Source organism: Sesamum indicum, linkage group LG6, assembly GCF_000512975.1.
Source record: "Sesamum indicum cultivar Zhongzhi No. 13 linkage group LG6, S_indicum_v1.0, whole genome shotgun sequence".
Taxonomy (NCBI): domain Eukaryota; kingdom Viridiplantae; phylum Streptophyta; class Magnoliopsida; order Lamiales; family Pedaliaceae; genus Sesamum; species Sesamum indicum.
In genome coordinates, this window is record NC_026150.1 from 2,476,864 (window position 1) to 2,504,015 (window position 27,152).

The following is a 27,152-nucleotide window of genomic DNA, read 5'->3' on the forward strand; positions in this document are numbered from 1 at the left end:
CTACACAAGAAAGAATGGTGGCGTTCAAGTTTCTTCTTGCTCTCTCTCTGTCCCTTTTAGTCTCAGCTGCCATCGCTCAAACTCGGGAGCCACGGCTGACACAGGGACAACAATGCCGCTTCCAACGCATCTCCGGGGCGCAGCCCTCCCTCAGGATCCAATCCGAGGGCGGCACCACCGAGCTCTGGGACGAACGGCAGGAACAGTTCCAGTGCGCCGGCATTGTCGCCATGAGGAGCACCATCAGGCCTAATGGCCTCTCTCTGCCCAATTACCACCCCTCTCCCCGCCTTGTTTACATCGAACGAGGTATTGTGTCACTAGCATTTCCTTATTATGATTAACAGGGATTGAGTCAATGTGCGTGTTATTTGTTTGCATGCAGGTCAGGGCTTGATAAGCATCATGGTCCCCGGCTGTGCTGAAACGTATCAGGTCCACAGGAGCCAGAGAACCATGGAGCGCACAGAGGCATCGGAGCAGCAAGATAGAGGAAGCGTGAGGGATTTGCATCAGAAGGTGCACCGCCTTCGCCAAGGAGACATTGTTGCTATTCCGTCTGGTGCTGCACATTGGTGCTACAACGACGGGAGCGAAGATTTAGTCGCCGTCTCCATCAATGACGTCAACCACCTCTCAAACCAGCTGGATCAAAAATTCAGAGTAAAGATTACATTAATTTTACAGAGCTTATTATGTCAGCTGCATGTTTTCCTCTGAAGCTGATTATAAGTCTGATTGCTTGAAATTCAAGGCATTTTACCTGGCCGGCGGAGTTCCAAGAAGCGGGGAGCAAGAGCAGCAGGCTAGACAGACCTTCCACAACATTTTCCGGGCTTTTGACGCGGAGCTGCTATCCGAGGCCTTCAATGTGCCGCAGGAGACTATCAGGCGGATGCAATCGGAGGAGGAAGAGAGAGGGCTCATCGTCATGGCCAGAGAACGCATGACATTTGTCCGGCCCGATGAAGAAGAAGGAGAGCAAGAGCATAGGGGAAGACAATTGGACAACGGCCTGGAAGAAACTTTCTGCACCATGAAATTCCGCACCAACGTTGAGAGCCGGAGGGAAGCAGATATTTTCTCCCGACAGGCCGGAAGAGTGCACGTCGTCGACAGGAACAAGCTTCCCATCCTCAAATACATGGATTTGAGTGCTGAAAAAGGCAATCTTTACTCGGTACGAACCAATTAATTCCTCAATGCACTTCAATAACCATAAATATACAATGTCTTGAACCCCGATTTTCCACCTCTGGCACAGAACGCACTCGTCAGCCCAGATTGGTCCATGACAGGCCACACGATTGTATACGTGACAAGAGGCGACGCCCAGGTCCAAGTAGTGGACCACAACGGACAAGCCCTGATGAACGACAGGGTGAATCAGGGAGAAATGTTTGTGGTGCCTCAGTACTATACCTCGACGGCCCGTGCAGGGAACAACGGCTTTGAATGGGTTGCTTTCAAGACCACCGGGAGTCCGATGCGCAGCCCTCTGGCTGGTTACACATCGGTGATCAGAGCAATGCCTCTTCAGGTCATCACAAATTCGTATCAGATTTCGCCGAACCAGGCTCAGGCCCTGAAGATGAACAGGGGCAGCCAGAGTTTCTTGCTGTCTCCGGGAGGGCGGCGATCTTAGATGTCTCTGCTGCTAATTACTAGCGCTAGAGGCTGTGGGTTTGTGTAAAATTCTATGTAAGAAAATCGTTTGTTTTCCATGGTAATGGGTTGGTGTCGAGAAATAAACTGTACTGAGTGAAGTCCTATAAAAATAAGAGCGGCCCTCCACTGTTTTCAATGGCACTAATCTTTTCTACTTAATTGGTTTTCTTCTGTTTGGCGCTTAACAATCATTTCACTATTTCTCTTATTTTCCTTCTTTCCTCACAATTTTTTTAAAGGGTAATTTTAATTTAAATTATTTTTGATCAGGTCGAATATATTATAATACATTTATTGTATAACTAGTATACAATTCAGAAAAAATGATTAGTGAAGTTTATCACATTCCTACATCTAATTAGGATATTTAATGCAGCAAGCAATTTATATTGTATAATGATATGGCAATATGTGCAAAATAGTATAAATAATATAAGTTTGATTATGTATAAAGTGAAATGCAAAAAACATAACATTATTTTATCATAGAAAATAAAAGTGTTATTAACAAGGATAAGGTATAAGTGGTGGAGATTGATGAAATGATACCCAATTATCAATTCATAATTGCTAATAGATCAATTTGTGTGGTTTTCATAGTTGTTGTTTTAAATCTATTTTTCATAACACTAAGTATTTGTCATATGGTGTATGGAAAATAAACAAAATGCATTATTGATCAGTTAAAAACAAATATAATTCATACTTATTTTTTTAATCATAATTTTTAAATAAGTGAAGTAGACAGATTAAAAAAATTCTAAATTCTAAAATTTTAAAAATAAATTAACCATTAATAATATTATATTTGAGTCTGGATCCAGAGTGGTCTGCAACAAAACTAGGACCCACACTAGACCCATGCGTATTCACAAAATTTGAACCCAAACCCTTCCCAAGACCCGTTTAATTGGACCCAAATGGGGCAGGGTTTCAATTTACCCGGATCCATTATCATGCACAACTATAATACAAAGTTGAATCGTTTAATCTTTCGGGTAATTTATTATATTTATTTCTGGACATATTAAAATTGCAAGGGTATAATGTAACAACTATTTCTTAGTAGTAGTTTAACCCTAAAAATGATATAATTTATTAAGGGCTAATTACATTTTTCTCCCCTATCGGAATGAGACGTGGGATTTACCTACATTGCCGGAGGGAAAGAAAGTCATTGGCTCCCGTTAGGTGTATAAAGTTAAGCTTCTTCCAGATGGAACAGCTGATCGTTACAAAGCTCGGCTCGTCGCTAAAGGCTACACTCAAGTTGAAGGAATTAATTATTTTGACAGCTTTTCTCCGGTTGTCAAAACTGTGATAGTCAGATTGTTTTTAGCCATCGCCCCCTCACACTCTTGGCTTGTTTCACAATTGAATGTGAATAATGCGTTTTTTTCCATGATCTTCTTGATGAGGAGGTTTATATGCATCCCCCGAAGGTTATACCTGAGCACAATCTGGCCAAGTTTGTTGTTTGAAGTGCTCTTTCTATGGCTTAAAACAGGCGTCGCATCAGTGGAATAAGGAGTTTACTACCAAACTTGAGGCTTATGGTTTTCGACAGTCACAACAGGATCATTGTCTTTTCCCTTGTCGCACCAGTACTTCTTTCCTTGCCTTGCTTGTTACGAGGCCTTCTCTGAGCTTCATTCAGGATGTGAAGGCCTATCTTGATAGGCTGTTTACTACTAAGGATCTGGGTTTTGGACGATATTTTTTGGGGCTTGAATTGGTGCGTTCTTCTCATAGTACATATACGCAATGCAAATACCTTCATGACATTCTTGATGATTGTAATATGCAGAGTGCTCGTTCTGTTTCTACTCCGTTGCCACCGGGAATTCGTTTTGATAATGCTAGTGGTGCCCTGTTTTCTTCGCCTGACATGTATTGCCGACTGAATATGTGTTTATTGTATCTGGGTTTCTCTCGGTCAGATATATTCTTTGCCGTCTAACAGTTTAGCCAGTTTCTCCAGCATCCACGAGTACCTCAATGGGATGCTGCTATGCATTTGTTACGCTATCTCAAGGGAACTTCTCCCTTGGTCTCTTTTTCCTAGCTTCCACTTCTCTTCAATTGTGCAACTATTTCAACTCAGATTGGGCGTCTTTTCCTGATACCCGACGGTCTATCACTGGGTATTATTCTTCTTGGGGGTGCTCTAATTTTCTGGAAATCTAGAAAGCAAGCCACCGTGTCTGATCATCTACGGAGGTGAAATATCGTAGCATGGCCTCAACTGTTTGCGAATTGTTGTGGATCTGTTACCTTCTCCAGGACTTTGGTGTTACCGTTCCTCGCCCAATCCTCTTTTGGTATGATAATAAAGCTACCATCCATATTACAGAAAATCCCATTTTCCATGAATGGACCAAAGCATCGTGACATTGATTGTTCCTTGATTCTTGAGCAGTTCAAGAAAGGTTTTCTTGCCCCTAGACTTGTCTGCCACTCTTAGGCGAAAACAAACTTAAAAATATTAGATGTAATTTTTTATACCATAATAAATTTATATATAATTATATTAAATCTGAAAGAAGTGAAGTGTAATTATTCCATTTATTAATCTTATCTTTGTAGGATGTCTATAATTAGGAGTCAATTGAAAAATCCAGACTGATTTTAAAAAATATAAAGAAAAAAGAAAATGGAGGAAAGACAGATGAAATTAATTTAAGCGATTATTCAGATTAATTATACAGAAATAGGTACAAAAAGCTTCAGCTCTTATTCATGGAGGAATATCAACTCAGAAGGAAACTCTCGCCGGAGCTGAACATCCTCATACATAATTATTCAACTCTTTTTAAGCAGAAGAGACTCCTCCTCTTCCAGACCTTCCACTTCCGCTGAAGATGATTGTCTCCCGCCTCGACAACTTGAGCCTCTCCGCCTCCTCCCTTGATATTTGGTACGCAGTGGCGATGACGTCCACCGGAAGCCCCCTCATGACGGAGGTTCGCCCGCTCAGGGTGCTGATCATGGCGTTGTCATTGGTGTTTAATTCTACCCACTCGCAGCCCTCCTCTCCCGCCTGCTTCACAGCCGCGAAGTTCTGCGGCACTACCACTACCTGCCCCTCCCGGACGCCGCCGTCGAACACCGCTTGCCCCTTGTGGTTCACTATCTGCATCCGGGCCTCGCCGCGTGTAACGTAGATTATGCTGTGGGCGTTCATGCTCCAGTGTGGCGCCATTATGCCGTTCTGGATCAGTAGCATATTGTTTAATTACTGGTTTTGTTTTTTTTTTTTAATCCAAATAATTTCAAGAATATTTGAGTTGGGAAGCAAGGACAGCGCGTATAATGTTTACCCTGTAAAGAACTCCCCTGGCGGCGCTGAGTTGGAGGAAGCCAAGAATTGGGAGGGTAAGGCTATTGACGGTGGAGAACCGCCCAGCACGGGGGTTGTAAACGTCAGCGCGTGATGGCTTGTCGAGGTTTTCTCTGATCTTGGCGTTGCAAACGGTCTCCTCAAGCCCATTATTGCCACCGTAATATCCCTCCTCCTCTTCTCTACCGTACTCCCGTCGGCGGAACGGCGGCCTGATCACATGAAGGCCATGTTCAACTATGACTATGTGGCCCCTTGTATCATGTTCGCCCTGGAGCCTTCTTGCTGTCTCTTCGTCAACCCCGAAGACCTCGGTTAACATATGAACATCAAAGCCTCGGAAGACATTGCCAAGTTCGCGCTGCCCCCGCCTGCTTCCTTGCTGTTGCTCTTGTCCCCTTTCCGGGTTTCCGGCGAGCAAGAAGGACTGCAAAAATTGGAAGAAACAAACAGTAATCAGATTCCTAGTAGTATCAGTTAATTATTAGTTTAATTTCAACTTTTCTGGTTTACCCTTGGATTTTGATCCAGTTGGTTGGCGTTGTTGGTGTTGTCGTGCAGAACAACGACAACAAGCTCCTGATCACCGTCATTGTAAGCCCAATGAGCTGCCCCCGCCGGGATAGCAACAATGTCACCCTCACGGAATTCTTCAATTTTCTGATGCCTGTCCCTGAACCTCTGCCTTCTTTCCTCCTTAGATTGTTTTTCTGTCTGCTGAGATGATTCAAAAGTTTCGGGGCATCCCGAAATCATAAGCCCATAAATTCCCCTACCTGAATTTATCAAGAATCAACAAAATTCAAGTATATAATATGCATAAATGTGAAATTTGTTTGAGAATAGTGATCATTTGATTGATGAATGAACCTTGAACAACGTAGACTAGAATAGGGGCATTATGATAGAGAGGCAGCATCAGGGCTCTTGGCTGGAGTCTATGGCGACGAATCGACACACCAGCGCACTGGAATTCATCGTTCTTGAAATCCCAGAATTCAGTCACTCCACCTTCCGCTTGGAGGCTATAAGATGGTTCTCGAGCATTGATACTTCTGATTTGGCACTCGCCCTGTTGCCAGGTGCCCCCTCGAACAGCAAAGCCGAACCCAAACAGTAGAAGTAAGCTTAGTACTGAAAGAAAGAGCTTCACCATGATGTGGAAAAGAATACTCAGAAATGTGTGATGGTGAAAGGAGGAAGACTAGTAAATAGACTTTGTGGGGCAGATGATGAGAAGCGGCGACAGAAAAGTGCCGATATTTGTAGAGGAGAAACAGAGGTCTGCATTTGACACATGTGAGATGAAGCTGAGGCGTTTGCCATTTTGCAATCTGCATGGCTGGGGAGCCTCTGATGGCTTCCACCGAAGATTTTTGTTTGGGTGTAATGGGAAAATGTAATTCAAATCAAGTTTGATCAAATTTAAATTAATTATACGATAAGTATAATACAATTGCATTGTGATTAGTGTATAGGGAACAAAATATTATGAGATTGAGTTGTTTCGATTGAAGTTAGATTGAATTTGCAATATTTTGAGCTATATCTCTGATTACTTTTTAATATGCACGATTCAATATGCCAGCCCAGAGATTGAGGTTGGTATTGTAATGTCCAAAAATTCAATGTCATCATTTATTGCAGCATTATATGTTCTATAAAAACATATGCAATGTACTAGAGAATTAACTGATTACCTATGTAGAATGATTGTTTATGCTTTTACTTCAAATTATTCCAATTTAGGCTTGTGAAAGAGCCACATATCCCATAACCATCCATCAAATTTTGGCAGCAACGCTAGCTTGATTCAAATGATCAATTAACAATAGACAGACTAACAAGAGACAACACCACGAAATGTTGCCTAATTAATCTTGACAGAAACACAACAGACAAGTTATAAGCATACAGTGTGGTTATCAACTAAAACAAAACAAGTTTGACAGCAAATTATGCTGAATTGCTTACATCCTTCTTTTAAAAGTTCAAACAGCCCACTTTTTTGCATTGAACAACAAAAGATCGACCAAAGTGGGAGTAACTTGGAATCGGATTACAGGGTGAGAGAAGGCTTATATGACTTAATCAACATATACATAGGCACACTGGGGCAGCTCTTGTACCTATAGAAAGCCTTTTTCTTTGTGTATGCTCCGTTAACTATAGTTATGACTAATTTCCCTGGTTCCCTTATATGAAAGGAATTTCTGATGCTCTCTAACATTTTCTTCTCCTGAATCAAGACAATGTATGAGCAATCGTCGTCTGGTACAAATTCTTCTTTGTATCCCACTTCATATCCAACCACAGTCACATCCCATGTCACAGTTACCCCTACCTGTGCCGATTCAGGTAACATGAAAACAATGCGTATCAGCACAGTTAAATCAAGTAATATATATGTTTCTGTCACGCAAACTGTGATAGAATTCAATTTAAAACAAATTTTATTTTCTGACAAGTATCTGAATATTGTACATGATTTGCTTACCTCATTGGCTGGTATCTGAATGACCTCGGTGGTACCTGGCCTGATATTTACTTCAAGAACTTTGTCATCTGTTGAGAACTCGGTGTCATTTTCTCTTTTCAGGCCACCATATTCGACTAGTAAGTTTTCTGCTGTGGCATACCTATGCACGTTTTGAATAGCATCAAGATAACGATACAGGAAAAGAAGATTAATATTTCAGAATCTGCAAAATGAATTGATTCTGGTGACTATATATTTGACAGAATGATTTACTTGAGAAGTGTTTCTGTGACTCTTGATGACTTCACAAATATGAATTTATTCCTGCTTTTTTGTGTGATCAGCCGTAGGTTTAAAGTGTTGAGAGCCATAAACCAAGACGGAACATTTATGATCAACTGCATCCATGAAAAATCTATCAGCAACAATAGCCTATATCAGTTTTCTAGTTATGAATCAAATAAATTATTGACTTGCATTCTTGTAGACAAGGGCTGGATAGTTATCCTGATGCATAGCTATGATCCTCTTGCAGATCAATTTGACCTCCTTTGACGCAGTTCCAGGAGAATTCTTCAAATCAATGATCTGAATAAGAGAATCCACACCACCTGGTCGAAAACTCAGATTTTGAATTCCTTTTTCCAGACACAGAACCCTCCACCTCAAATACTCCTCTGTGCTCAACATTTTCTTCTGCCATTCCTTCCCCAAAATAATGTAACACAAAGGGCGGCCTATTTTATCCCTTCCGCTTGTGAACCACAAGTCAATGATCTCGGGCCTAAACTCTTCACCAACAACTTCATCAGGCCGAAAATCGCCCCGCCATTTGAGGGTCTTGCGGAGCAACGTGAACGCCTCGTGCACCTTGTAACGCTTGGCTTTCAAGAACTTCATCAGAACAGTATCTGTTCCCTCGTGGCCATGACTGGGCAACAAAGGCACACCCCACAACCTGATGTCCCTGAAATTCTCAGCATTTTCGCCTTCGTCGTTCTTTCTGCCAAGAAGATAGTTTCCACGAATTGCTTCTTCCACCCTGAATCGGAACTCAACCAGAGACTTGCTTCTTGTTTTCTTCATCTCGGCTACATCACATTCTTCTTCTTCGCTGTCATGGTCGCTTGCATCCTCATCAGACCTTTCCTCCTGCATATTTTTTGACTGTGGGTTTTCCAGCTCTGGTGGTTCCATCTTGGACCGGCAAAGATACGCCCGCCGGTAACCCCAGACTTAGATTTGTGATTGGCTATCAGGGAAGATGATGGTATCCAGAAATGAAACAAGATTTCTTGCCGATTTCTTACCTGAGAAGAGAAAACAAGAAAAAGAAAGAAATGGTGTTGGAGGGATACCAGGAATAGAGGTGTTTCCTGCCGGACAAACACCCCCCCGCCGGTAACCCCAGACTTAGATTTGTGATTGGCTATCAGGGAAGATGATGGTATCCAGAAATGAAACAAGATTTCTTGCCGATTTCTTACCTGAGAAGAGAAAACAAGAAAAAGAAAGAAATGGTGTTGGAGGGATACCAGGAATAGATTTGTTTCAGTCGAATCGTTGGCTCATGTGGCGCCAAATATGGGGCGCTTACCGTTGAGGTGTTAACGGAGAATTGACTGATTGAGAAACGTTAAGGACCTAATTTTTGGACCATTGCCACTAATTGATATGTAGTTCAAGGATAAATGGTGCTTATGAGATTGAACTGAAATGACTAGCGGTCATGTTTTGTCACATCTCTATACATATAATAAATAATATTTCATATTTTAAAATATACTATAAATTAAAAAATATATAAAGTATATTAAATTGAGCAGTTAAATTAATATAAAATTTTAATAATTGAATAAGTTAATTATCTTATCAGTTCAAAAAAATTTTAAGATTGTCAAAAATTAGTGCAATTATGTTAAAACAATCACTTTATATATCTATAACATCTCTTTTCTTTATAATAATATAGATAATTGAGGTCAAACATGATAGCTTAGTACTTGGAGCCTAAAGGGTGACTTTAAATTTTTTTAAATCATCTTGTGAGATGTTATAAAGTGTTTGGTAATTTTTTATAAAAGAATGAGTCTATAAAATCAAAATATAAGACTAAATTTGTTCTAATTTGAACACATTTCATTTTTCTTCAAATTAATTTAGAATTTGTCATTAAAAACACTTTATAAGTTTCATGATTTCATTTCATCCAAACATTTCAACAACTTAATATGAACTTGTAAGATATTATAAATAAGTTCAGCTAAACACCCTCTTGATCCATGGATAAGTCCAGAGTGCAGCAATGATTATAGTTGGTTGAATCACAATGAATATGTCTGGAGCAGCTTGAGGACTGAGTTAAATATGTTTCAATTTGTCAGTGATGTAACTTCGTTGTCAACAAGATGGTATCGTACAGTTGATTGAAGAGATCAGTTCTTGATCTGAAGAGTTATTTTCAGGACTCAATGGATTGTATGCAGCCATGATGTTTCAAAAGGGTTCTCCTTATTTTCACATATCCAAGATCAATTTTATCAGGTACCGATGGTGGCGAGGAACAGGATTCAAGCATCCATATAAAGTCATGTTTATTAGAGAAACCGTACATAGTACAACCACCACATACCCTAACGTAAGTAAAAGAACCCTTTCGTTAATTACAACCCGACTAACTAATCACAGTGCACGCAGGCTGCTGGAAGAAAGATCGTTCCTAAGGTCAGAGACAGTCTTAAACAAGTAGTAACCTCCTTAAAGGATAATGATGTTGAGAACTCAGCTGCTCTTATCAGCACTCTCTTCTTGATGACTTGGCTTGTTGGAGTCAGTGCTACGTACTTCAGAATAATCTGCCATTTCAGTTGTACTTCCACGCAATGGTGGCAGAGTAGCTTTGTCAGTCTTGGAGTCGCCAGACGTTTCTTCTGTATTATTGCTCATTTGCTGTCCAGGTTCGGAGGCAGCTGCCAGCTCGCCATGACGGGAAATGATGAGTTGAAGCTCATCATGGAGACTTAGAGCATCGAAAAGCATCACTTCATCGTCTGATGTGCTTTCTATAATTCTCTGAACAACTGGCAGAGATTGCTTGCACTTCTCTAACATACTTAATGTCAGATCATCCTGCAAAAACCACAACACAGCTCTACTTAAGTTATGTTAATTTCTTAGGAGAAGACAGATGTTACAAGAAGGTTAGATTGTTTAGATCATATGGTCGAGAAATGAGGTGCGAGCATGGATAATCAGCAAAAGTATTGTAAAAGTACTTCAGAAGTTTCTGTTACCTTCAAAACTAACTTTCACATGTTCACCAAACAATTAACTTAAGCTCTTACAGGCACATATATGAAACGGCATATGAAGCTATTGAAATTAAAATGAAAATTGTGCTGATTCAGTAGACTATCAGGTAGACAGAGTTAAGAGAGTAAGCATCCACATATGGTCCAGTATTATTGGCTAATGAACAAAATAATACGGTACCAATTTAAGTTCTTTATGAACTTGAGTTATGATTTAATTTGCAGTCTCATCTGCACTGACCCAGATATGGGAATGCGCCACGAAGATGAGAACTAAACAATATATTCTTAGCAGCAGCAGCAGAAATGTAGAATATGTAAGAAATATCATGGTAATTTGCAGGAATGAATTGATAAGCTTGAGGAATAAATTAACCTTCAGGGGTTTCGGTTCAGTATCAGAATTCAATATGCTGGAAAGAATATCAAGAGTATTACGAGCCGTAACAAGAAATTCCTTATTCTCCTCAATAGACTGGAAACCATAACTAATGTAAGTGGCATCTACTTCATTTTCTGCTCCAGTGTTGGGAATAGGATATCTCTCAGGAGGTGACAGTGGTTGTTGGCCAAGGTAAGACTCCAGGTTGTATTGCATGGAGGGAAAACTTTCTTCTTGTGTGGACAGAGGAATCTCCATCGACTTCAAATGCTGCCAAAATCAGCCTAGTTAGGTCAAGCCCTAAATTGCTCATTATTCCCTTATACTAGTGAAACAGTAATGACATGCAAACAAACTAGCAGAAATGAAGTGATAATTGAAACTCAAGAACCCTGAAAAGAATTGATGCAAGAAAACAAACCACAATGAACTACAAAGTCATGCATAAGACAGAATAAATTATAACAATTCACACCCCTAGAAGATTGTTCTACTATCGCAATCCTTCATATGTAAACACATGTGACAAAATGGCTCTGGACACTTTTCCTCATAGACTGCATTCAAGATCTCCATTTCTCCCATAATCAAGTAAGAGACCTAACATTGCAAATGTAAAATTAGAATTACCTCTATGTGATCAAAGAAACCAGACTGTCGTTATCAGAGAATTTGTGTTTCTTTCGCAACAAGTGAGCCTGACTCTTGGCTACTTGTACTTAAACGGGCAAGGCAACTTAGAAACATAAAACATACTTACCCTCATTGCGCATATTAATTCGACCATCTCACTTTATTCTTACAAGATTAAAAAATCGTTTGGAACCTATAAGTGAAATCCAAGCGCCCAACTAAAATGTACGAAAATGTATACCCTGCTTATTCTGAAAGACATAAATCTACTTCATAATGGCGTCCCTAGTACACTCGGTACAAGAGTAGGGAACTCAAATATCACTTCAATTCTTCTAAGTTTTCCATCACTATCAAGCAAAACATGTTATCGTTATTTCACTTTCTCAATTCTAACACAAGCACAGCAGCACATCATCATGAGAAAAAAGAAAAGAAATTCTACCCAATAAAGATTTTAATAACTTTGCACAAACAATTCACACAAACTTGCTGCAAACCAAACGACAGATTTCTTCCAGTCGAGATAATAGAACGATAAATAGATTTGAAGAGCACTGCTATCGATCTTTGCTTTGAAAGAGAGCAATGGAGGAAGAGATGGCTGACCTCGTATGTCTGACGAAAGACGGGCAAGTAGTCGAGATCCTCAGTTTCGCCCCAAGCCCTGATCAGCTGCATCGCTCTGACCCTATTCCCGTGCTCGGTCCTCGAATCCTCGATCAGCTTCACCATATCCTCCAATACCCTCTCCGACGCCACTTCAGAGAACACCTTGTCGCAATTCGAAGTGCACGCCTCTAGCAAATCAAGGCTCAAACTCTGGGTGACGTAATTTTTTCCTGGGGCCAGCTTCTTCTTGATCGCCCTCACAATCTCAGTGCCGTCGTATTCCCCGCGACTAATCATGGCGCAAATGCGGAGGTTGAGGCCCCAGTTGGGCTCCTCCATGGACTCAGCTGTGGCCTCGTCGACAACCTTGGACTCCGGCGTGGGACTTTGCAGGATTTCCTTCATTTTGGAGCTGATGGTGCGGCCCATCTGCGCGCCGCTCGTCTTTATCCGTTCCCCTAGGGAAGACGACGCCAGCTTCAGTTTTGATAAATCCAGTTTCTCCATGGAATCTACGATGGGGGCTTGGATATTTTGAGAAAAGGGATTCTTGAGAAGCTATTAAGATTTTTGCTTGATTGAACCGAGACGAGACGAATGGCGATGGGAGGATTCAGTACTGAGATACGCGTGGAATGAATCGTGGCTTTCTCTTTCTTGTCTTTTTGTTTTGGGGCGTTGGGAGGTAGATAGATAGATATTAATTAGGGAAAATTGCATTAATACCCCTCAAATTAGATTAAACTGTACAAATACACCTTATCTTTCACAAAAATTATAACTACAGCCCTTTAGAGTGTTAATATAATATTTTTAAAGGAAATATTTCCGTCAACTTTGCAAAGGGATTATAAAATAAAAAATATTTATATATTTTGACCTAATTTAAAAAGGTACGAATTTAAATTACCCTATTTCGTCAAAATTGGGGTTGCCACTTTCTACTCAACCATTCATCAATTAAGAGTTGTTTAAAATTGACTTAATATCATATTTTAGTATAATTGGCATTTATTGATATATAAATGAAATGTATATATATTGATATATTTAATTATCTATTGCTATGAATACAAGGAGTTTTTATGTCTACTTTTAAAAATGTTCTTATTGTTCATAAATTTAAAAGTTAGAGTCAGGTTAAATACATGGAGGTTTCCTAAATTTTGATTATATATAAATACTTTTTTTATTATTTAAAAATTTATCATTATCTCTTGAAAATAGCGTACGTCTAACAATTGGCTCATTTTATTAGTTGATAAAATTATAAAATTAGTTATGTATGTATTGGGAGTGGTAAAATTAGTCTCGTAAATATTAGATTGATAATTTTAATCCTTTAAACTAAAAATTATCAGATTTTTGCCAAGCAAATTGGAGCATAGAATTTTGACTGTGAATTAAATTCGAATTAAATACGTGGCATTCTTGTAAACGATGCTGACGTAAGAAAAGGTTTAAAAACAAAAGAAAGAAAGAAAAAGAGCCCATTTTCACTTCTCTCTCTCTCTCTCTACCCTTATGAGCTGAGGTGAATCAAAATAAAAGTTGGTTAAGGAAAAGTGAATGAAAATGAGAATTTGTTGAGGGGAAATGATGGGTTGGCAAAGGAGAAGCTTTGGTAAGAAATGCAGCCGATTTTTAACTGCGACTCGTAATATTTTTATTAAATTATTTAATATAATTTATTTATTTTTTATTAATAAAAAAATAATTAACGCTCCGAATCTATAACTACTCTGCAAAGACTACTGTAACTGCATTGCTTTGTAACCGATCGTTGAATGAATCTTTCTATTTCTGTATACGCCGATTGCAAATCCAAATGAAGAAAGAAGGAAGAATTGAATTCTTGGATGAGGAGCTGCTTCGAGAATGGTTGGGGTGGAGACCTGGTGCCGCTACTTTCTCACCAAACTCCACTACTCTGTCACTGTTACTCGGAAGGTAAATTCCTCTTGTTTTCAACTCTGGAGTTTATGTTCTTGCAATTGATTTCTGGGGATTTTTCAGCTTTCTGGGCGTTTAATTCAGATATTTGTGAAAGGGAATTCGTGGGCTTCTTGGGATTTGTCTGGAGGTTGAATCGATTATTATGATATCCAAACTGCAGCGTATCCATGAGGATTTTGTTTCATTCATGTATTGAGAGAATGTTTATATGATGGCAGCGTTATCTGCTAGGTGAAATTCCGCCTAATAGAGTTTTTTATAACGTATGGAAAACTCTAATCGAAGGAAGGATGACATACTTGCGTTGGACTGAAGGAGAACAGATGGCTCCGATGATTGGGCCTCGGGGTGGAACACTTCTTGTTCGTAAAATTCCAGTTGCAAATGCTAGGTATGATTTACAATATATACCAAAATATTATTTGGTAGCATTAAATTCATCTTTTCTTTGCACATAAGTTTACATGTATGACTCTTATCTTTTGCTGGATTCAAGACTCTCATTGTTCTTTTGCATCTGACCTTTTTGTTTGACACAAGGGTGACATTTTTAGTGGTGAACTTGAAATTCTGACCTTTGGGAGCCAGTAACCATACACATTGAAGTCGGGAAGGTTTTTAAGATGAATGTATGCCGTGTTTGTGCTTTGGTCTGTGCTAGAGAACAACTCTACTTTGCTCAGGTGTGCTCTTGTTTAACTCTAGTTGGAAAATGAAAATAGGATAAGCATGAAAGTAACTAGCTACCAGGAAAAAAAAAAAAAACAACTGATTGATGGGTGGTTGATTGGTACTTGCAACCTTACTAAAATGAAAAGAAAGAACAGTCAGTTAAGGATTATTTTTTAGTGGGCTTGGATCTCATTACACTTCCTCCACTGACTGAAATTGGAGTTATATATTTGTATGCTAAAAAGATCTTTATTCTTCTGTGTCGGCCACCAAATTTTGCTACAAAGTTCTGACTTCAGCACTCTTTGGCATTTCCTATTGCCCGGTGGCCTTCCATTCTCCACCTTTGCTGACTTAAATTGATGTGTCCGCGTTTGTCATGTCTATGCATACATATGCCACATTGTGTAAATCTATGAACTCATGACCTAATTCTGGCACGATTCTAGAGTTACACATGTGCTTACTTGCATATCAGCTATTTCATGCGATTGGTTGATCCAACTCTGTGCTATCTTTGCACTGTGGAATTAGCTGTGAAGTTTTATGGCTGAATTTGCTGTATAGAGCTGTAGGTTGGGTTGGGTTTGTTCCTGTCGCTGCATAAGTTTATGTACAAAAGGGTTTCTGGTCTTAATATTGGATACTAAGATCGGGTACCCTCGATTAGACTAATGAAAATTCATTTCTACCTCTTCATCAGGTTTTATTCTACTAGTATTCGGGGATCTATGTTCAATGCGTCAAATTATTGTACCTCTTGCGTGTTCAGTGTCTGAGGTATTTGAAGGGGCATCATGTTTTGGTGGTGATGTTTCTCTTCTTCTGTCTGTGCTCCTGTATGAGAAGCTGATTACTTGTCTTCTCTTTGTGACAGGAAAGTTTTTGTTGGAGATGTGGTCGTCATACTGGACCCTAAGGACTTCCGAAATTATATTATACGAAGATTAGCTGCAGTTGAAGGAGATGAGATGGTATCTGATGTGTTGTATGAGGAATCTTTTACCATTTGTGAGGATTGGTGCTGGATATTAGCTGACAATAAGAAGCTAACGCCCAAGGTACATGTTTCTGCATGCTTTCATTTCATTTTCAACTGATTAAGCAGAAAAAGATTGAATCCTACTTCTTTTTGCATTAATGGCTTAAGTTCAAATCTCACTTCAACTATGGAGAAAGTTTGTTCAAGTGAAGCAGGTTTTGATAACGGTTAATGGTACAAATGTTCTCATTCATAACAACAGGCAGGCATCTATGATTAATGTTTTAATTCAATTGTGATTTTCCCCTGGTCTTCCGTATTACAGGAAGCTTATGATAGTCGATATTTAGGTCAAGTTTACATAAAAAACATAATCGGCAGAGTCATATATTCTTTCCGAGATGCTGCAGATCATGGACCTGTAAAGAACAGGTAACTGAAAAGCTCTATTGTTATTCAAAGCACACTCGGACTTGTACATTGCTACTTGCAATTCTGACTGTGCTGCGCTCTTATTCCAGTGAGATCAGCATGGAGAAGGATTCACCTATTCTAGAAGTGGAACTTGATGTTGATGAATTGACAAGAAATCACAAAGCAGCTAAATAGATTCACTGTTGCAAACTTATAGTGAACCAGCCTGACGGGTTTAGTCTTAGTTTTTGTATGGTGGATGAAATTCTTGCACGAATATAGATGTTAACTCCATGAACCAAATCTGTGTGTAAAAGTGTCCCCTTCTTTTATTTATTTCAGCAAGAAAATGAACCTCCAAACTTGGTGCTTAAAATTTGAGATGTGCCTGTGGCCACATAGCTGAATTTGGCCAACTCAGTCGGCCACGCCACATAGTTTAGAAGCCAAACGCGGTGCTCACTGGGACGCTATGTCACATGACAACGTCAATCAACTTAAGAGCACATCTCAGCCTCGCAGTTGCTCAGATACCATGTAATTGCCAAGTAGCTTCATATGGTCATTGTGAATACCACCAGAAATGCCCACTTTCAGATGTTCAACCAATGACATCAAAATCTGTATTCATAATCATATTACACTTTTGGTAGAAGAAATTCCAATATGTTGATTGATGTATCAAAAATATAAAAAATAATAATAATTTATCTATTTTCATACAATGGCAAATTTTTCCCCAATTGAAAATTGTATGTGAATTTAATATTTTTTACTTTATGTTCGAACTACATTTAAAATTAATAAAACAAGTGAAAATTTGAAGTTCTATTTAGTAGACAATGAAAACATGAAATCTCAAATTTTTGTACTTCAGTATTTCTAGTGTATCGCATCTTGCATGAATGAGTTCTTTACAGACCAATCTTGTACATTTTGGAAATTAAGTTATTTTCTGTTTTCTATTTTTGTCAAATTTATCCATGATGTAATTAAATTCATTTCTGTTGCATTAATTTTATTAAAAAGGTCAAATATTAGCAAAGTATGATACATGACATTCATGTTTTTAATAAAATTTTTATGACAAATAAATTATAATAATTCAAGAATTCAGACTTGTCTTAAAAAATTATAATAATAAACATCTTCTTATCAGTATGTCCTTTAAAACGAATACGTATACTTCTCCCCAACAGAATTCCGATTCTTCTGCCTGCAATCAAGCTCTTCCAACCACTGTTCATCCCAATCGCTAACCCAGTTCACCTCAATTTCCTCATACCTATCTCTTGAACCCTCTTACAGATACTGGAAGAATTTTGTAGTCAGTATATGGTAATTGTTACCATATTGTAGAAGAGCCTTTCTTGTACAGAAGCCGGTCGAAATTCCCAGGAAATGATACAAGATCATAAAATATTGGAGCAACTTTTAGTTGGTATTCACAAATTACAGGACTGAAAAGAAAGCTCACCTCCCCTTGGATGCTAAGGGCTTCAGCACAACAGGGGCAAGTGTGCTTTGAATATGTTGAGGAAGGATTGTCAATACACTTTCTAGAAGTTCCTGTACAAAAATCTACAACATGCCATTTTCTAACCCCTCGACAGCACTACAAAATGTTGGAACATCAGAGCATTGTTCATTGGAGGAAGCAAAACCCAGCTATGGCCCATGGGTAGGGGACTTTTGAGATGCCCAGAGTAGGTGACCTCACTGCAACATGTTCCTGCTCCCTGTTTTATCCTTGTCAAAATTGCAGTCCCTAACAGCTCACAAATGGAATAGTCTCTCCTGGGGTTAGCGTCTCAATCTCTAGTGTTCTGAAGGTGGACTTAGATGGCAACCTTGCAGGTGGGATCTGCTCTCGTGTGATAAGATGTTTGTCCTGAGTCGTTTGTGGGCACTACTCAGATGAATCATTGTCTGATCCTGTTGTGAACAAGGCTCGTGGAAAATGAAAGGTCCAGTTGCATGACGCTTTCTTGTTTTACTTTGCCAATGTCGAGATTTCCAAGCAAGGTGAGATCCTTTTTCTGAACCCTGCTCGGGCACTTGAGCCTTTGGGACACGGTGAACTTCTCTGGTTGCCTCATGTTGCCTCTGTTGTGCCTTACTTTTATTTGCATGAGCAGGTCTTTTGTTAGATTCCTGTTTTCTTGGATTAGATGATGATGACAGCCTTCTATTTTTCATGCCTTCTCGATCCTTTTCCAACTGGTTTATCCTCAATGTAAGTGTGTCGACCGAATATTCGTATTCAAGCCCATACTTGATGATATGTTCGATTGCATAGCGCAGATCCTTAATCTCACTATCAATAGCCTCATCCTGACATCATGTTGATAAATATATGAGCAGGGATACTATCATTCACTTAACTTACACTTGCCAGAAAAATTTCAGGGAAGAACACCGTACTTGTGCTTCAGCAGAGTCATGCTCCCTTTTACGTTTTGCATTGGCTAACATCTTTGAATGTTTTACATAATAATCCAGGACCGCTGCTTGTGGAAAAACGTTCTCAAGTTCACATTCGCAGATGTAGGTGCTAGCAAGAAGATATTGCTTCTCATTTATAAGATTCTGGATCAAACCTATTTACACAGGAGAAGAAGTTTTTTGACCAAAAGACAGCAGAAAGGCGGAAAGCTAACAACCGAAGAGAGAATACCATAAAATATAGCAAGATATGTGAGCGAAGTGTTATAGATGGATGTTCAGAAAGGAGCCACTAATTAGAGAAATCAACACATTTTGAAAGCCTGAAAACTTCATCAGAACAGAATTTTATTCACCTATCCAGTAAAAATAATGAACAAAATTATTTACATGCATACCACATAATTTATGTGTTCAAAAGAGGATATTAATTTGCATGTGGCAGAACCTAAAAAAGGAATGTAAGACAAGAAACTACCATGCATGTCCTCTGTCAGACCGAGAATGCGACACAACTCAGGTGTTTGTTTATGTTGGACAGCCGTCTTCACAAAACTTAAAAGCTCATCTTTGGGAAAACAGGAGGATAGATTATAAGCAGCCACGAATTGCAAGAATCCCGACACCTCCAAAGGATTTTCAGCAATAGTTCTCATTTTTGACTTCCATTTGATAGCAAGCTTAATTGCTGCTTCTCTCACACAAGGCTGAATTTTTGGTGACGTTTTAGTTAACTGATCTAACATAAGATAGGCTCTCCTCATGTTCAAGTCCATATCTCCTTCCCCTAAATGGGGTATATAAAGCCCTTCCACAGCATCCAGAACTAACTTAGCTGGATCAGAAGAGTGGAGAAGAAGTTTAAAAATTTCATCACCAATCAACTCCAAGTCTTTCCCGCTGTTGTTTATGACCATTTCCAAAGATTTTACATCCACTGCGTGTTTCAAGTCTACAGATCCTTCTGGTTCAGTTCTTAACTGTGCATCAAGGGCATCAGTTAGTCGCGGATGTTTCAATTCATGCTCTTTAAAATGAAAACCAATTTGTTTGCTGTTCAGCTCTAATTCTTTGCACACTGTCTGTTGATCTTTTTCCGCAAGATATCCAGCATGGTTGAGATACCTCTCTGGCTTATATACTTTGTTTGATGCAAGACGTTCTTTAAAACAAGTTTGTTTAGATTCTCGTGTAGAATTCAGATTCTTTTCCCTCGAATCAAGCTCTTCCAAATGCTTGTACTTACATTCGAGTTCTTTTGATCCTAAGCTTACTTCCTTCGACGCAAGCTCCTTTTTCTTCCCTACAATTTCATTTTCCATAGAAATCAAACTATCTTCCTTTGCTCTAATTCCCCTCTCTTGTTTCCCAGATTTTTTCGCTTTTCTTAGTTCTAATTCATCCATTTTCCCCTCGACGGAATTCCTAATATGATTAAGCTCAATCTCCTTCAAGCTGATCTCCTTAAACCTCTCACTCACCATTGCAATCATGTTCTTGACATTGTTTTCCGCCAGCTCCAACCTCTCTAGGAGCCCATGGACCAACTTCTCTTGCTTGTCAAATTTCTCCTCACTAAACTTGACCTGTTGAATAAACTCTTTGCTAATCAATGTCAATTTCTCCTCTTCCATCATCAGTTCTCTCATTTTTTGCTCTTGGTACAAATGAAATTCCTCCTCCCTCTTCTTAAGTTCTTGCAACCGTACATTCATTGATTCTCTACTTAAATCAGAATCTTTTGCACTAGCATTCAATGTTTCACGGGCCACATTCAGGGTTACCTCTTGGGCCTCAATCTCCTTAAACTTCTTAGCTATAATTCCCTCAAAACACTCCAAAAGCTTATGTCCCAGCTCCTGTTGCTCCGTCAATTTTTCATCCCTCAACTTGATTTCCTTAAGAATCTCTTCCCTCATAATGCTCAGTTCTCGCTCTGCAGACCCCAACTTCTGCATTTTGTCCTCTTGGAATGAATTAAACTCTCTCTCCATATTCTCGAACTCCTTAAACCGGCTCTCCAGTGATTCTCGTATTAAATCAGCTTCATTAACAATCGCCTTCAATGATTTGTGAGCTGAAGCCGCCCAGGACTCAATATCCTCGCACCTCTCATCTAACATCAACTTCATGCCCTCTAGAACATTCGGTGCCAACTCCAACCTCTTGATAAGCCCAGACCCCAACTTCTCCACCTTCCCAAATTTCTCATTTACCAATTCAATCTCCTTATCAAACTGTACCCTCTTCCTACTCAAAAGCTCTTCCTTCAAAACCAATTCTCTCAATTTTCCATGTTGGAACGAATCAAATTCCTTCTCCCTCCGCTCAATCTCTTTCAACCGTTTCTCCAATGAACCACGAATAAAATCAACTTCCCCCTCCCTCCTCTCAATCTCCTTCAACTTCTCACTCTCCATCAGCCGCAAGCGCTCCGCTTCACTCTGGGCAACCTCCAAGCTCTCTATATGCTCATGCACCAACTTCAATTGCTCATCTAATTTCTCCTCTCTCAACTCAAGCTCCTTCCCATGATCTTCCCAATACGGACTCAATCCTCTCTCCTTCAAAGACATCCCTCTTTTTCTTGAGTCGAACTCCCTCTCCCTCTCCTCCAAATCTTTCAACCGCTTCCCCAACGACTCTCCAACCAAACTCAGATTCTTTTCTCGAGACTCAAGATCCGAAACGCAACCTACGAAAGACTTGAACAGATTCTCGCCCTTATCTTTCCACTCATGCACCATGTCAAGAATCGCGTCCGAAGGGCTACCTTTTTTCACCTGCGCTCGTCTGAAAGCGTCCAAAAGCTGCTCCATTGACGCCAAAATCAAGAACGCATCACCATGCAGCAAAAGCACACACCGCCTCTCCAAATGCAGGCAAACCAACACAAGCTCATATATAAAGAAAAAGAAATATCAATGTCCTTGACAAATAAAATACTATGTAAACAGGTAAAGATTTTAGACGGGCTTAGGAGGATACAGAGATTAGGGTTTTCGCAAAGGGGGGAAAAAGGAAAGTGGAAGCTACCGTTGGGACGGTGATAAGAGTTGCAGGGGTGAAGGTGACTGTAGAGCCAGAACGCAGTACAACTCAACGGAGGGTGGCCACGTGTAACTTTTTTTCACAGACCTGTTCATTTTGATTAAGACAATAATTTTGAAATAATATTATCATGTGCAATTATGAAAAAATAATTTTATCAAAAACATAATTATTTAATTTATAATAAATTATAAATAAATAAATATAAATATAAATTTTATTTAATTGTTTTATTAGTACCGGTATAAAACCAATAAAAAATTGAATTATTGGACCCAAATAAATATTAAGTGTAATATTTTAATTTATAGAAAATTTACGTATAAACATATTAAATCTTAAAACAAGCGAATGTAATTTTCCTTAAGAATTAATATGATTATTTTAGCTGGGAAGAGAAAAATAATCTTAAGGAACAATGAATTAAGCTCAAGATCATATTCAATTTGCAGAGTCAATTTTTTAAATAATTAATTAAGTTTTTTTATTTTTCTATCCGCAGTCCTTGGTTTTATTTGTTATCATTTTTTATATGATTGTAAACATACCTTTTCATAAACTAAATTATATAAAATTAATGAAGAGTTTATTCTATCAATATATAATAATTATGTCACGAGTTATTAATTTTCACGAGTCTTTAATTAAATTTAAACCCCTCTTAAAATATTAAATTATAATTTTTTTCAAAGTTTTAAAATTATACTTACATCCTCTTTAAAATTCACTGTTTACACTTAACTCATTTTGTTAGACTTTAAACGGAAAACGCTGAGGTTAGCCAAAAATTAAAAAGAAAAAAAAAACTATATAAGTTTTTAAGCTTACGCCTTATTTAACATTCCTATATAATAATTTTGTATTTAGAAGAGAAAAAATATAATGATGTTAAAATCACTCTCTATAAATATATCCATACATACATTTATCTCTTTATAAATACAAAAGTATACATGAAAATGTTAAATGAGGAGCAAAATTAAAAATTTATGTAATTATTTTTCCTTAAGTTAGTAATTTTCGTCCAAATCCTAACGGAAGGGCTTCAGGTGTAGATGGAAAATTTTTAGAGAGGGTGCGAATATAATTTCAGAAGTCCTTTGGAGCAAAATATAATTTTAACTTTTAGATGGGATCTAAACGTAATTAATCCTAAATTTAATATTAACTACTTATTGTTGTATCTATGAAAATTAACATAATTGTGCTTTCTTCGTGTACACCCTACAAGTACACAACACACGCACACGCACACGCACGCACACACACACATATATATATATATTCAACCATACATACGTATTAGATGTCACTGATACACAAGGATTTTCAAAGCATGCTGCCATCATCTCATTTGTCCATAATCTCTTGGATGATTTTAACATTTTACCTAAATAAATTTAGTTTTCTTTTACATAACTGCAAATTGAATGAAAATCCTGGAATCTTCCCCTCCAGGATTGTAGGGCCACTGAGTAGCATAATATTAGCAAAGAAAATAGGACGATGATGAGCAAAGAGGGAAAATACAACAAAGATATAAATATTTATATATATGTTCAGTTCATTTCATCTTCTAAAAGATTCTGTACAAGTAGTCATACACGAAGATCCTTGCTCTGAGAAGTGAGCTTGAGAATCACCTGAAAAGCTCTCCAAAAAGTAGGAGCATCAGCGTAGCAGGATAGTTCGAACCCTCATCTGCAACATGCTCGCAACAGTTGAGCTTCCTAGGCAAAAGACAACAGCTTTATTCGCCTCGTTGGTCAAACGGATTTTTTGTCATGCTCTTGATGGTTGGCTTGTCATTTCCGCAACCAAGAGCTGTTGAAGATGGCGTTCCTTCTTTCGGAGCTAGCTCATTCTTTGTGTTCATCAGTTTTGCAATTGGTGTAAGTTTTTATAGACTGATGAAAGGTCTGTCTCTTTCTCAGACAAAAAGCATTTGAGCCCGACAGCTTATGGATTCAGACTATGGGAGGATGTAAAAGTGTAGGTCAACACATAAGAATCATGATCTATAACATTCCCAAGTTTCATGTTCTTTAAGTTTGAGCCAGCTCTAGACCAATTATGCATCTGGGATATTGAAACACATTGAGCAGAGGCATCTGTGAATAGGCATTTGCTCTATTTAGCAGTGTATTCAAATTCATTCGGATGTAGCTAGTACAGATTATCAGCTTGCATATGTTTACAAAGAGAATAAACTTAAAAGCATTCTATTTATATATTGTTCTGCATTTGTGGTTCTCCCTAATGATACTATTAACTTTGTAAAATTGGATCCATCAAGAAACACTAAGAGAATCAATCAAGACTTTGACAAGCGCCAGGCAAATCCCACAACAGAAAAATATTCCTTCCAATTTCAAATGAAGAAAACTTTATTAAGTGAAATTTTGGTTATGCTCTCAAAATACTATCATTATCAAGTTCATTATAATTAAGCACAACACTGATTAATGAAAGAACAAAAAACAATAAAATATTCACCGCTCGTTGAAAAATTATGCAGGCAATAATCTTGACCTAGGGAACACAATACTGTGAGTAACAGGTTACATATTTGAGATAAGAGGAACTATTAATGAATATGGAGCTTAAGACATAACTTTCATGCGAATGCAGACACAGATCATGTTAGCAAAGCAAAAACTCGAAAAAATTTATAGGTCTAGGACAAACTACCTGTAATGCTTTCTGGAAAACCAAGAATCCGACATAACTCAGATGTTTGGCTATGTTGAGCAACCATCATCAGAAAACTTATAACTTCATCTTTGTCAAAATGGGAGGCTAGGTTATAAGCAGCCAATAGATTCAAAAATCCCAACACCTCCAATGGATTTTGAGCAGAGGGTCTCATTTTCAACTTCCATACACTAGCAAGTTCAAATGCTTTTTCTGTGACATAAGGTTGAATATTTGGCAACATTTTAATTAACTGCTCTAACAGAATGATACAGGTTTTCCTGACGTTGAACTCCATATCACCTTTTCTCAAATGAGGAGGGTAAAAGCCCACCATTGCATCTAGAACTAGTTTTGCTGGATCTGATGATAGGCGAAGAACTTTAAATATTTCATCACCCATTGATTCCAAGTCTTTTTCAGGGTCATTTAGGAACATTTGCAAAGTTTTACCATCCATTCTTACTATGAATTTTAAGTCTGCAGACTCATCTGGTTCTATGTTCATCTCCCCATTGCATGCATCAGTCAATCCTTGCTGCTTCAATTCGAGATCTTTAAGATAATCCCAGATTTGCACTTCTCTGAATTCTAGTTGTCTCACCATATACTCAAGTTTCTGCTCTTTGTGTTCGAGGTGCCTAGCGCGTTTCTCAACCAAATCTCTTTCTAACTGGACTTGTTTCTTTGTAGCAAGATATTTCTTAAAACAACTATGTATAAACCCTCTCACAGAATTCAGATTCTTCTCTCTGCGTTCAAGCTCTTCCAGCTGCTGTTCATTTAATTCTTTTGCTGCATCAACTTCTTTCTCTTTAATTTCAAGTTCTTTTTGCCAAGACACCAAATTCTTTTCCCTCATGTGAAGCTCCTTTTTTTTCCTTTGAAGTTTGTCTTCCTTAGAAATCAACTGACTTTCCTTTATTATCATTCCCTTCTCTTTTTCCTCCAACTTTTTTGCATTAGAGTCGACCTCATCCATTTTCCTCTCAACCCAATCACTAACCGAGCTAATCTCAGTTTCCTTCAGACCAATCTCTCTAAACCTCTTACAAACCATTGCTTTTAAGTCCTCGACATTATGTTGCGCCAACTCTAACCTCTTCAATAGCTTACACCCCAACTGCTCTCGTTCAGTCAATTGTTGATCCCTCAACTTGGCATCCTTAACAAGCTCTTTACTCATCAGACTCAGTTGCTGCTCTTTTGAAACCAACTCTCGCGTTTTCTCCTCTTGGAATGAATGAAATTCTCTTTTCATCTTCTCTAATTCCTTGAACTGTTTCTCCAACGATTTCCTAATTAAATCAGCTTCTTCTACACACTCTTTAACAGATTCCCAAGTCATATTCTCCTGAATCTCAATCTCCTTGAACCTCTCATCTATTGTCACCTCAATAGCCTCAAGCTTATTTTCTGCCAACTCCAACCGCTCGACAATGCCATGCCTTGACTTCTCTTGATCTCTGAGCTTATGATCTGCAAATTTAACCTTCTTGACAAGCTCTTCCCACCTCATGCTCAAACGCTTCTCTTTCAGTGCTAGTTCTCTCATTTTCCCCTCTAGAAAACTGTCCCTCAACTTCTCTCGTTCAGTCAATTGTTCCTCCCTCAACTTGGCACCCTTAACAAGCTCTTTACTCATCACACTCAGTTGCTGGTCTTTTAAAACCAACTCCTGCAATTTCTCCTCTTGGAACGAACAAAAATCTCTTTTCATCTTCTCAAACTCCTTGAACTGTTTCTCCAGTGATTCCCTGATTAAATCAGCTTCTTTTATACTTGCTTTCACTGATTCCCATGTCACAGTCTCCCGAACCTCAATCTCGTTGAACCTGTCATCTATGGTTGCCCTAACGGCCTCAAGCTTATTTTTTGCCAACTCCAACCTCTCAATGACGCCATGCCTTAATTTCTCTTGATCTCTAAACTTATCATCCGCCAATTTAATCTCCTTAACAAATTCTTCCCACTTCTCGCTCAATAGCTTCTCTTTCAGCACCAATTCCCTCATTTTCCTCTCTAGAAAACTATCAAACCCCTTCTCCCTCTCCTCAACCACTCTTATCCGCTCATCCAAGGATCCTATGATTACCTCAACCTTTTTCTCCCTCGCTGCCAACGATTCCTGGGCTGATCTTAGATTCTGTTCTTGGGACTCAATCTCCTTCAACTTCTGACACGCTCGCCTCCGAATGCCCTGAACTTCAGTCCGGGCCGCCTCCAACCACTCAATATGCTCATGCACCGACACCAACTTCTCATGCAATTCCTTCTCCCTCGTCTTAACTTCATACACGAACTGTTCCCTCTTCAAACTCAACTCCTCTTCATCCGACGCCAACTTCCTCTTTTTTCCCTCTCTGAACGAATCAAACTCCTTCTCCCTCTCCTCCAAATCCCTCAGCCGTTTCTCAAGCGATTTTCTGTGACACTCAATCTCCATCATCCTCCCCACCACCGACTCTCTAACGAAATCCAGATTCCGGTGCCGAAACTCAATCTCCGAAACT

The 27,152-nt window shown here is 38.8% G+C and overlaps 7 protein-coding genes across 9 annotated transcripts; 2 read left to right on the forward strand and 5 right to left on the reverse strand.

The window, feature by feature from the left end:
• LOC105163414 (11S globulin seed storage protein 2) lies at nt 1-1,809 on the forward strand. The gene is made up of 4 exons (NM_001304407.1): nt 1-309; nt 386-663; nt 755-1,180; nt 1,265-1,809. Exons 1-4 carry the CDS (start codon nt 15-17, stop codon nt 1,643-1,645), a joined length of 1,380 nt encoding a protein of 459 aa, NP_001291336.1. The 5' UTR covers nt 1-14; the 3' UTR covers nt 1,646-1,809.
• LOC105163415 (legumin B) lies at nt 4,336-6,253 on the reverse strand. The gene is made up of 4 exons (XM_011081741.2): nt 5,879-6,253; nt 5,522-5,784; nt 4,989-5,435; nt 4,336-4,879 (listed from the first exon to the last, which is right to left on the reverse strand). Exons 1-4 carry the CDS (start codon nt 6,162-6,164, stop codon nt 4,481-4,483), a joined length of 1,395 nt encoding a protein of 464 aa, XP_011080043.1. The 5' UTR covers nt 6,165-6,253; the 3' UTR covers nt 4,336-4,480.
• On the reverse strand, nt 6,876-8,837 carry LOC105163416 (patellin-4). The gene is made up of 4 exons (XM_011081742.2): nt 7,965-8,837; nt 7,761-7,885; nt 7,506-7,647; nt 6,876-7,352 (listed from the first exon to the last, which is right to left on the reverse strand). The coding sequence occupies exons 1-4, from the start codon at nt 8,682-8,684 to the stop codon at nt 7,068-7,070; spliced, it is 1,272 nt and encodes a 423-aa protein (XP_011080044.1). The 5' UTR covers nt 8,685-8,837; the 3' UTR covers nt 6,876-7,067.
• LOC105163417 (TOM1-like protein 2) lies at nt 10,036-13,090 on the reverse strand. Its single transcript, XM_011081743.2, has 3 exons — nt 12,423-13,090; nt 11,175-11,450; nt 10,036-10,616 (listed from the first exon to the last, which is right to left on the reverse strand). Exons 1-3 carry the CDS (start codon nt 12,930-12,932, stop codon nt 10,269-10,271), a joined length of 1,134 nt encoding a protein of 377 aa, XP_011080045.1. The 5' UTR covers nt 12,933-13,090; the 3' UTR covers nt 10,036-10,268.
• LOC105163418 lies at nt 13,951-17,105 on the forward strand. Of its 2 annotated transcripts, XM_011081745.2 has the most exons (6): nt 13,951-14,049; nt 14,260-14,375; nt 14,600-14,772; nt 15,931-16,114; nt 16,361-16,467; nt 16,557-17,105. In XM_011081745.2, exons 2-6 carry the CDS (start codon nt 14,304-14,306, stop codon nt 16,642-16,644), a joined length of 624 nt encoding a protein of 207 aa, XP_011080047.1. In that variant the 5' UTR covers nt 13,951-14,049; nt 14,260-14,303; the 3' UTR covers nt 16,645-17,105. The 2 variants fall into 2 exon arrangements, with proteins under 2 accessions (XP_011080047.1, XP_011080046.1); XM_011081744.2 differs by lacking the exon at nt 13,951-14,049 and having other exon boundaries at nt 14,200-14,375.
• On the reverse strand, nt 17,911-23,652 carry LOC105163420 (rootletin). The gene is made up of 4 exons (XM_011081747.2): nt 23,589-23,652; nt 19,373-22,032; nt 18,874-19,049; nt 17,911-18,783 (listed from the first exon to the last, which is right to left on the reverse strand). The coding sequence occupies exons 2-4, from the start codon at nt 21,711-21,713 to the stop codon at nt 18,268-18,270; spliced, it is 3,033 nt and encodes a 1,010-aa protein (XP_011080049.1). The 5' UTR covers nt 21,714-22,032; nt 23,589-23,652; the 3' UTR covers nt 17,911-18,267.
• On the reverse strand, nt 23,473-27,146 carry LOC105163421 (trichohyalin-like). Of its 2 annotated transcripts, none has more exons than XM_011081750.2 (2): nt 24,637-27,146; nt 23,473-23,917 (listed from the first exon to the last, which is right to left on the reverse strand). In XM_011081750.2, the coding sequence occupies exons 1-2, from the start codon at nt 27,086-27,088 to the stop codon at nt 23,913-23,915; spliced, it is 2,457 nt and encodes an 818-aa protein (XP_011080052.1). In that variant the 5' UTR covers nt 27,089-27,146; the 3' UTR covers nt 23,473-23,912. The 2 variants fall into 2 exon arrangements, with proteins under 2 accessions (XP_011080052.1, XP_011080050.1); XM_011081748.2 differs by having other exon boundaries at nt 23,473-24,056.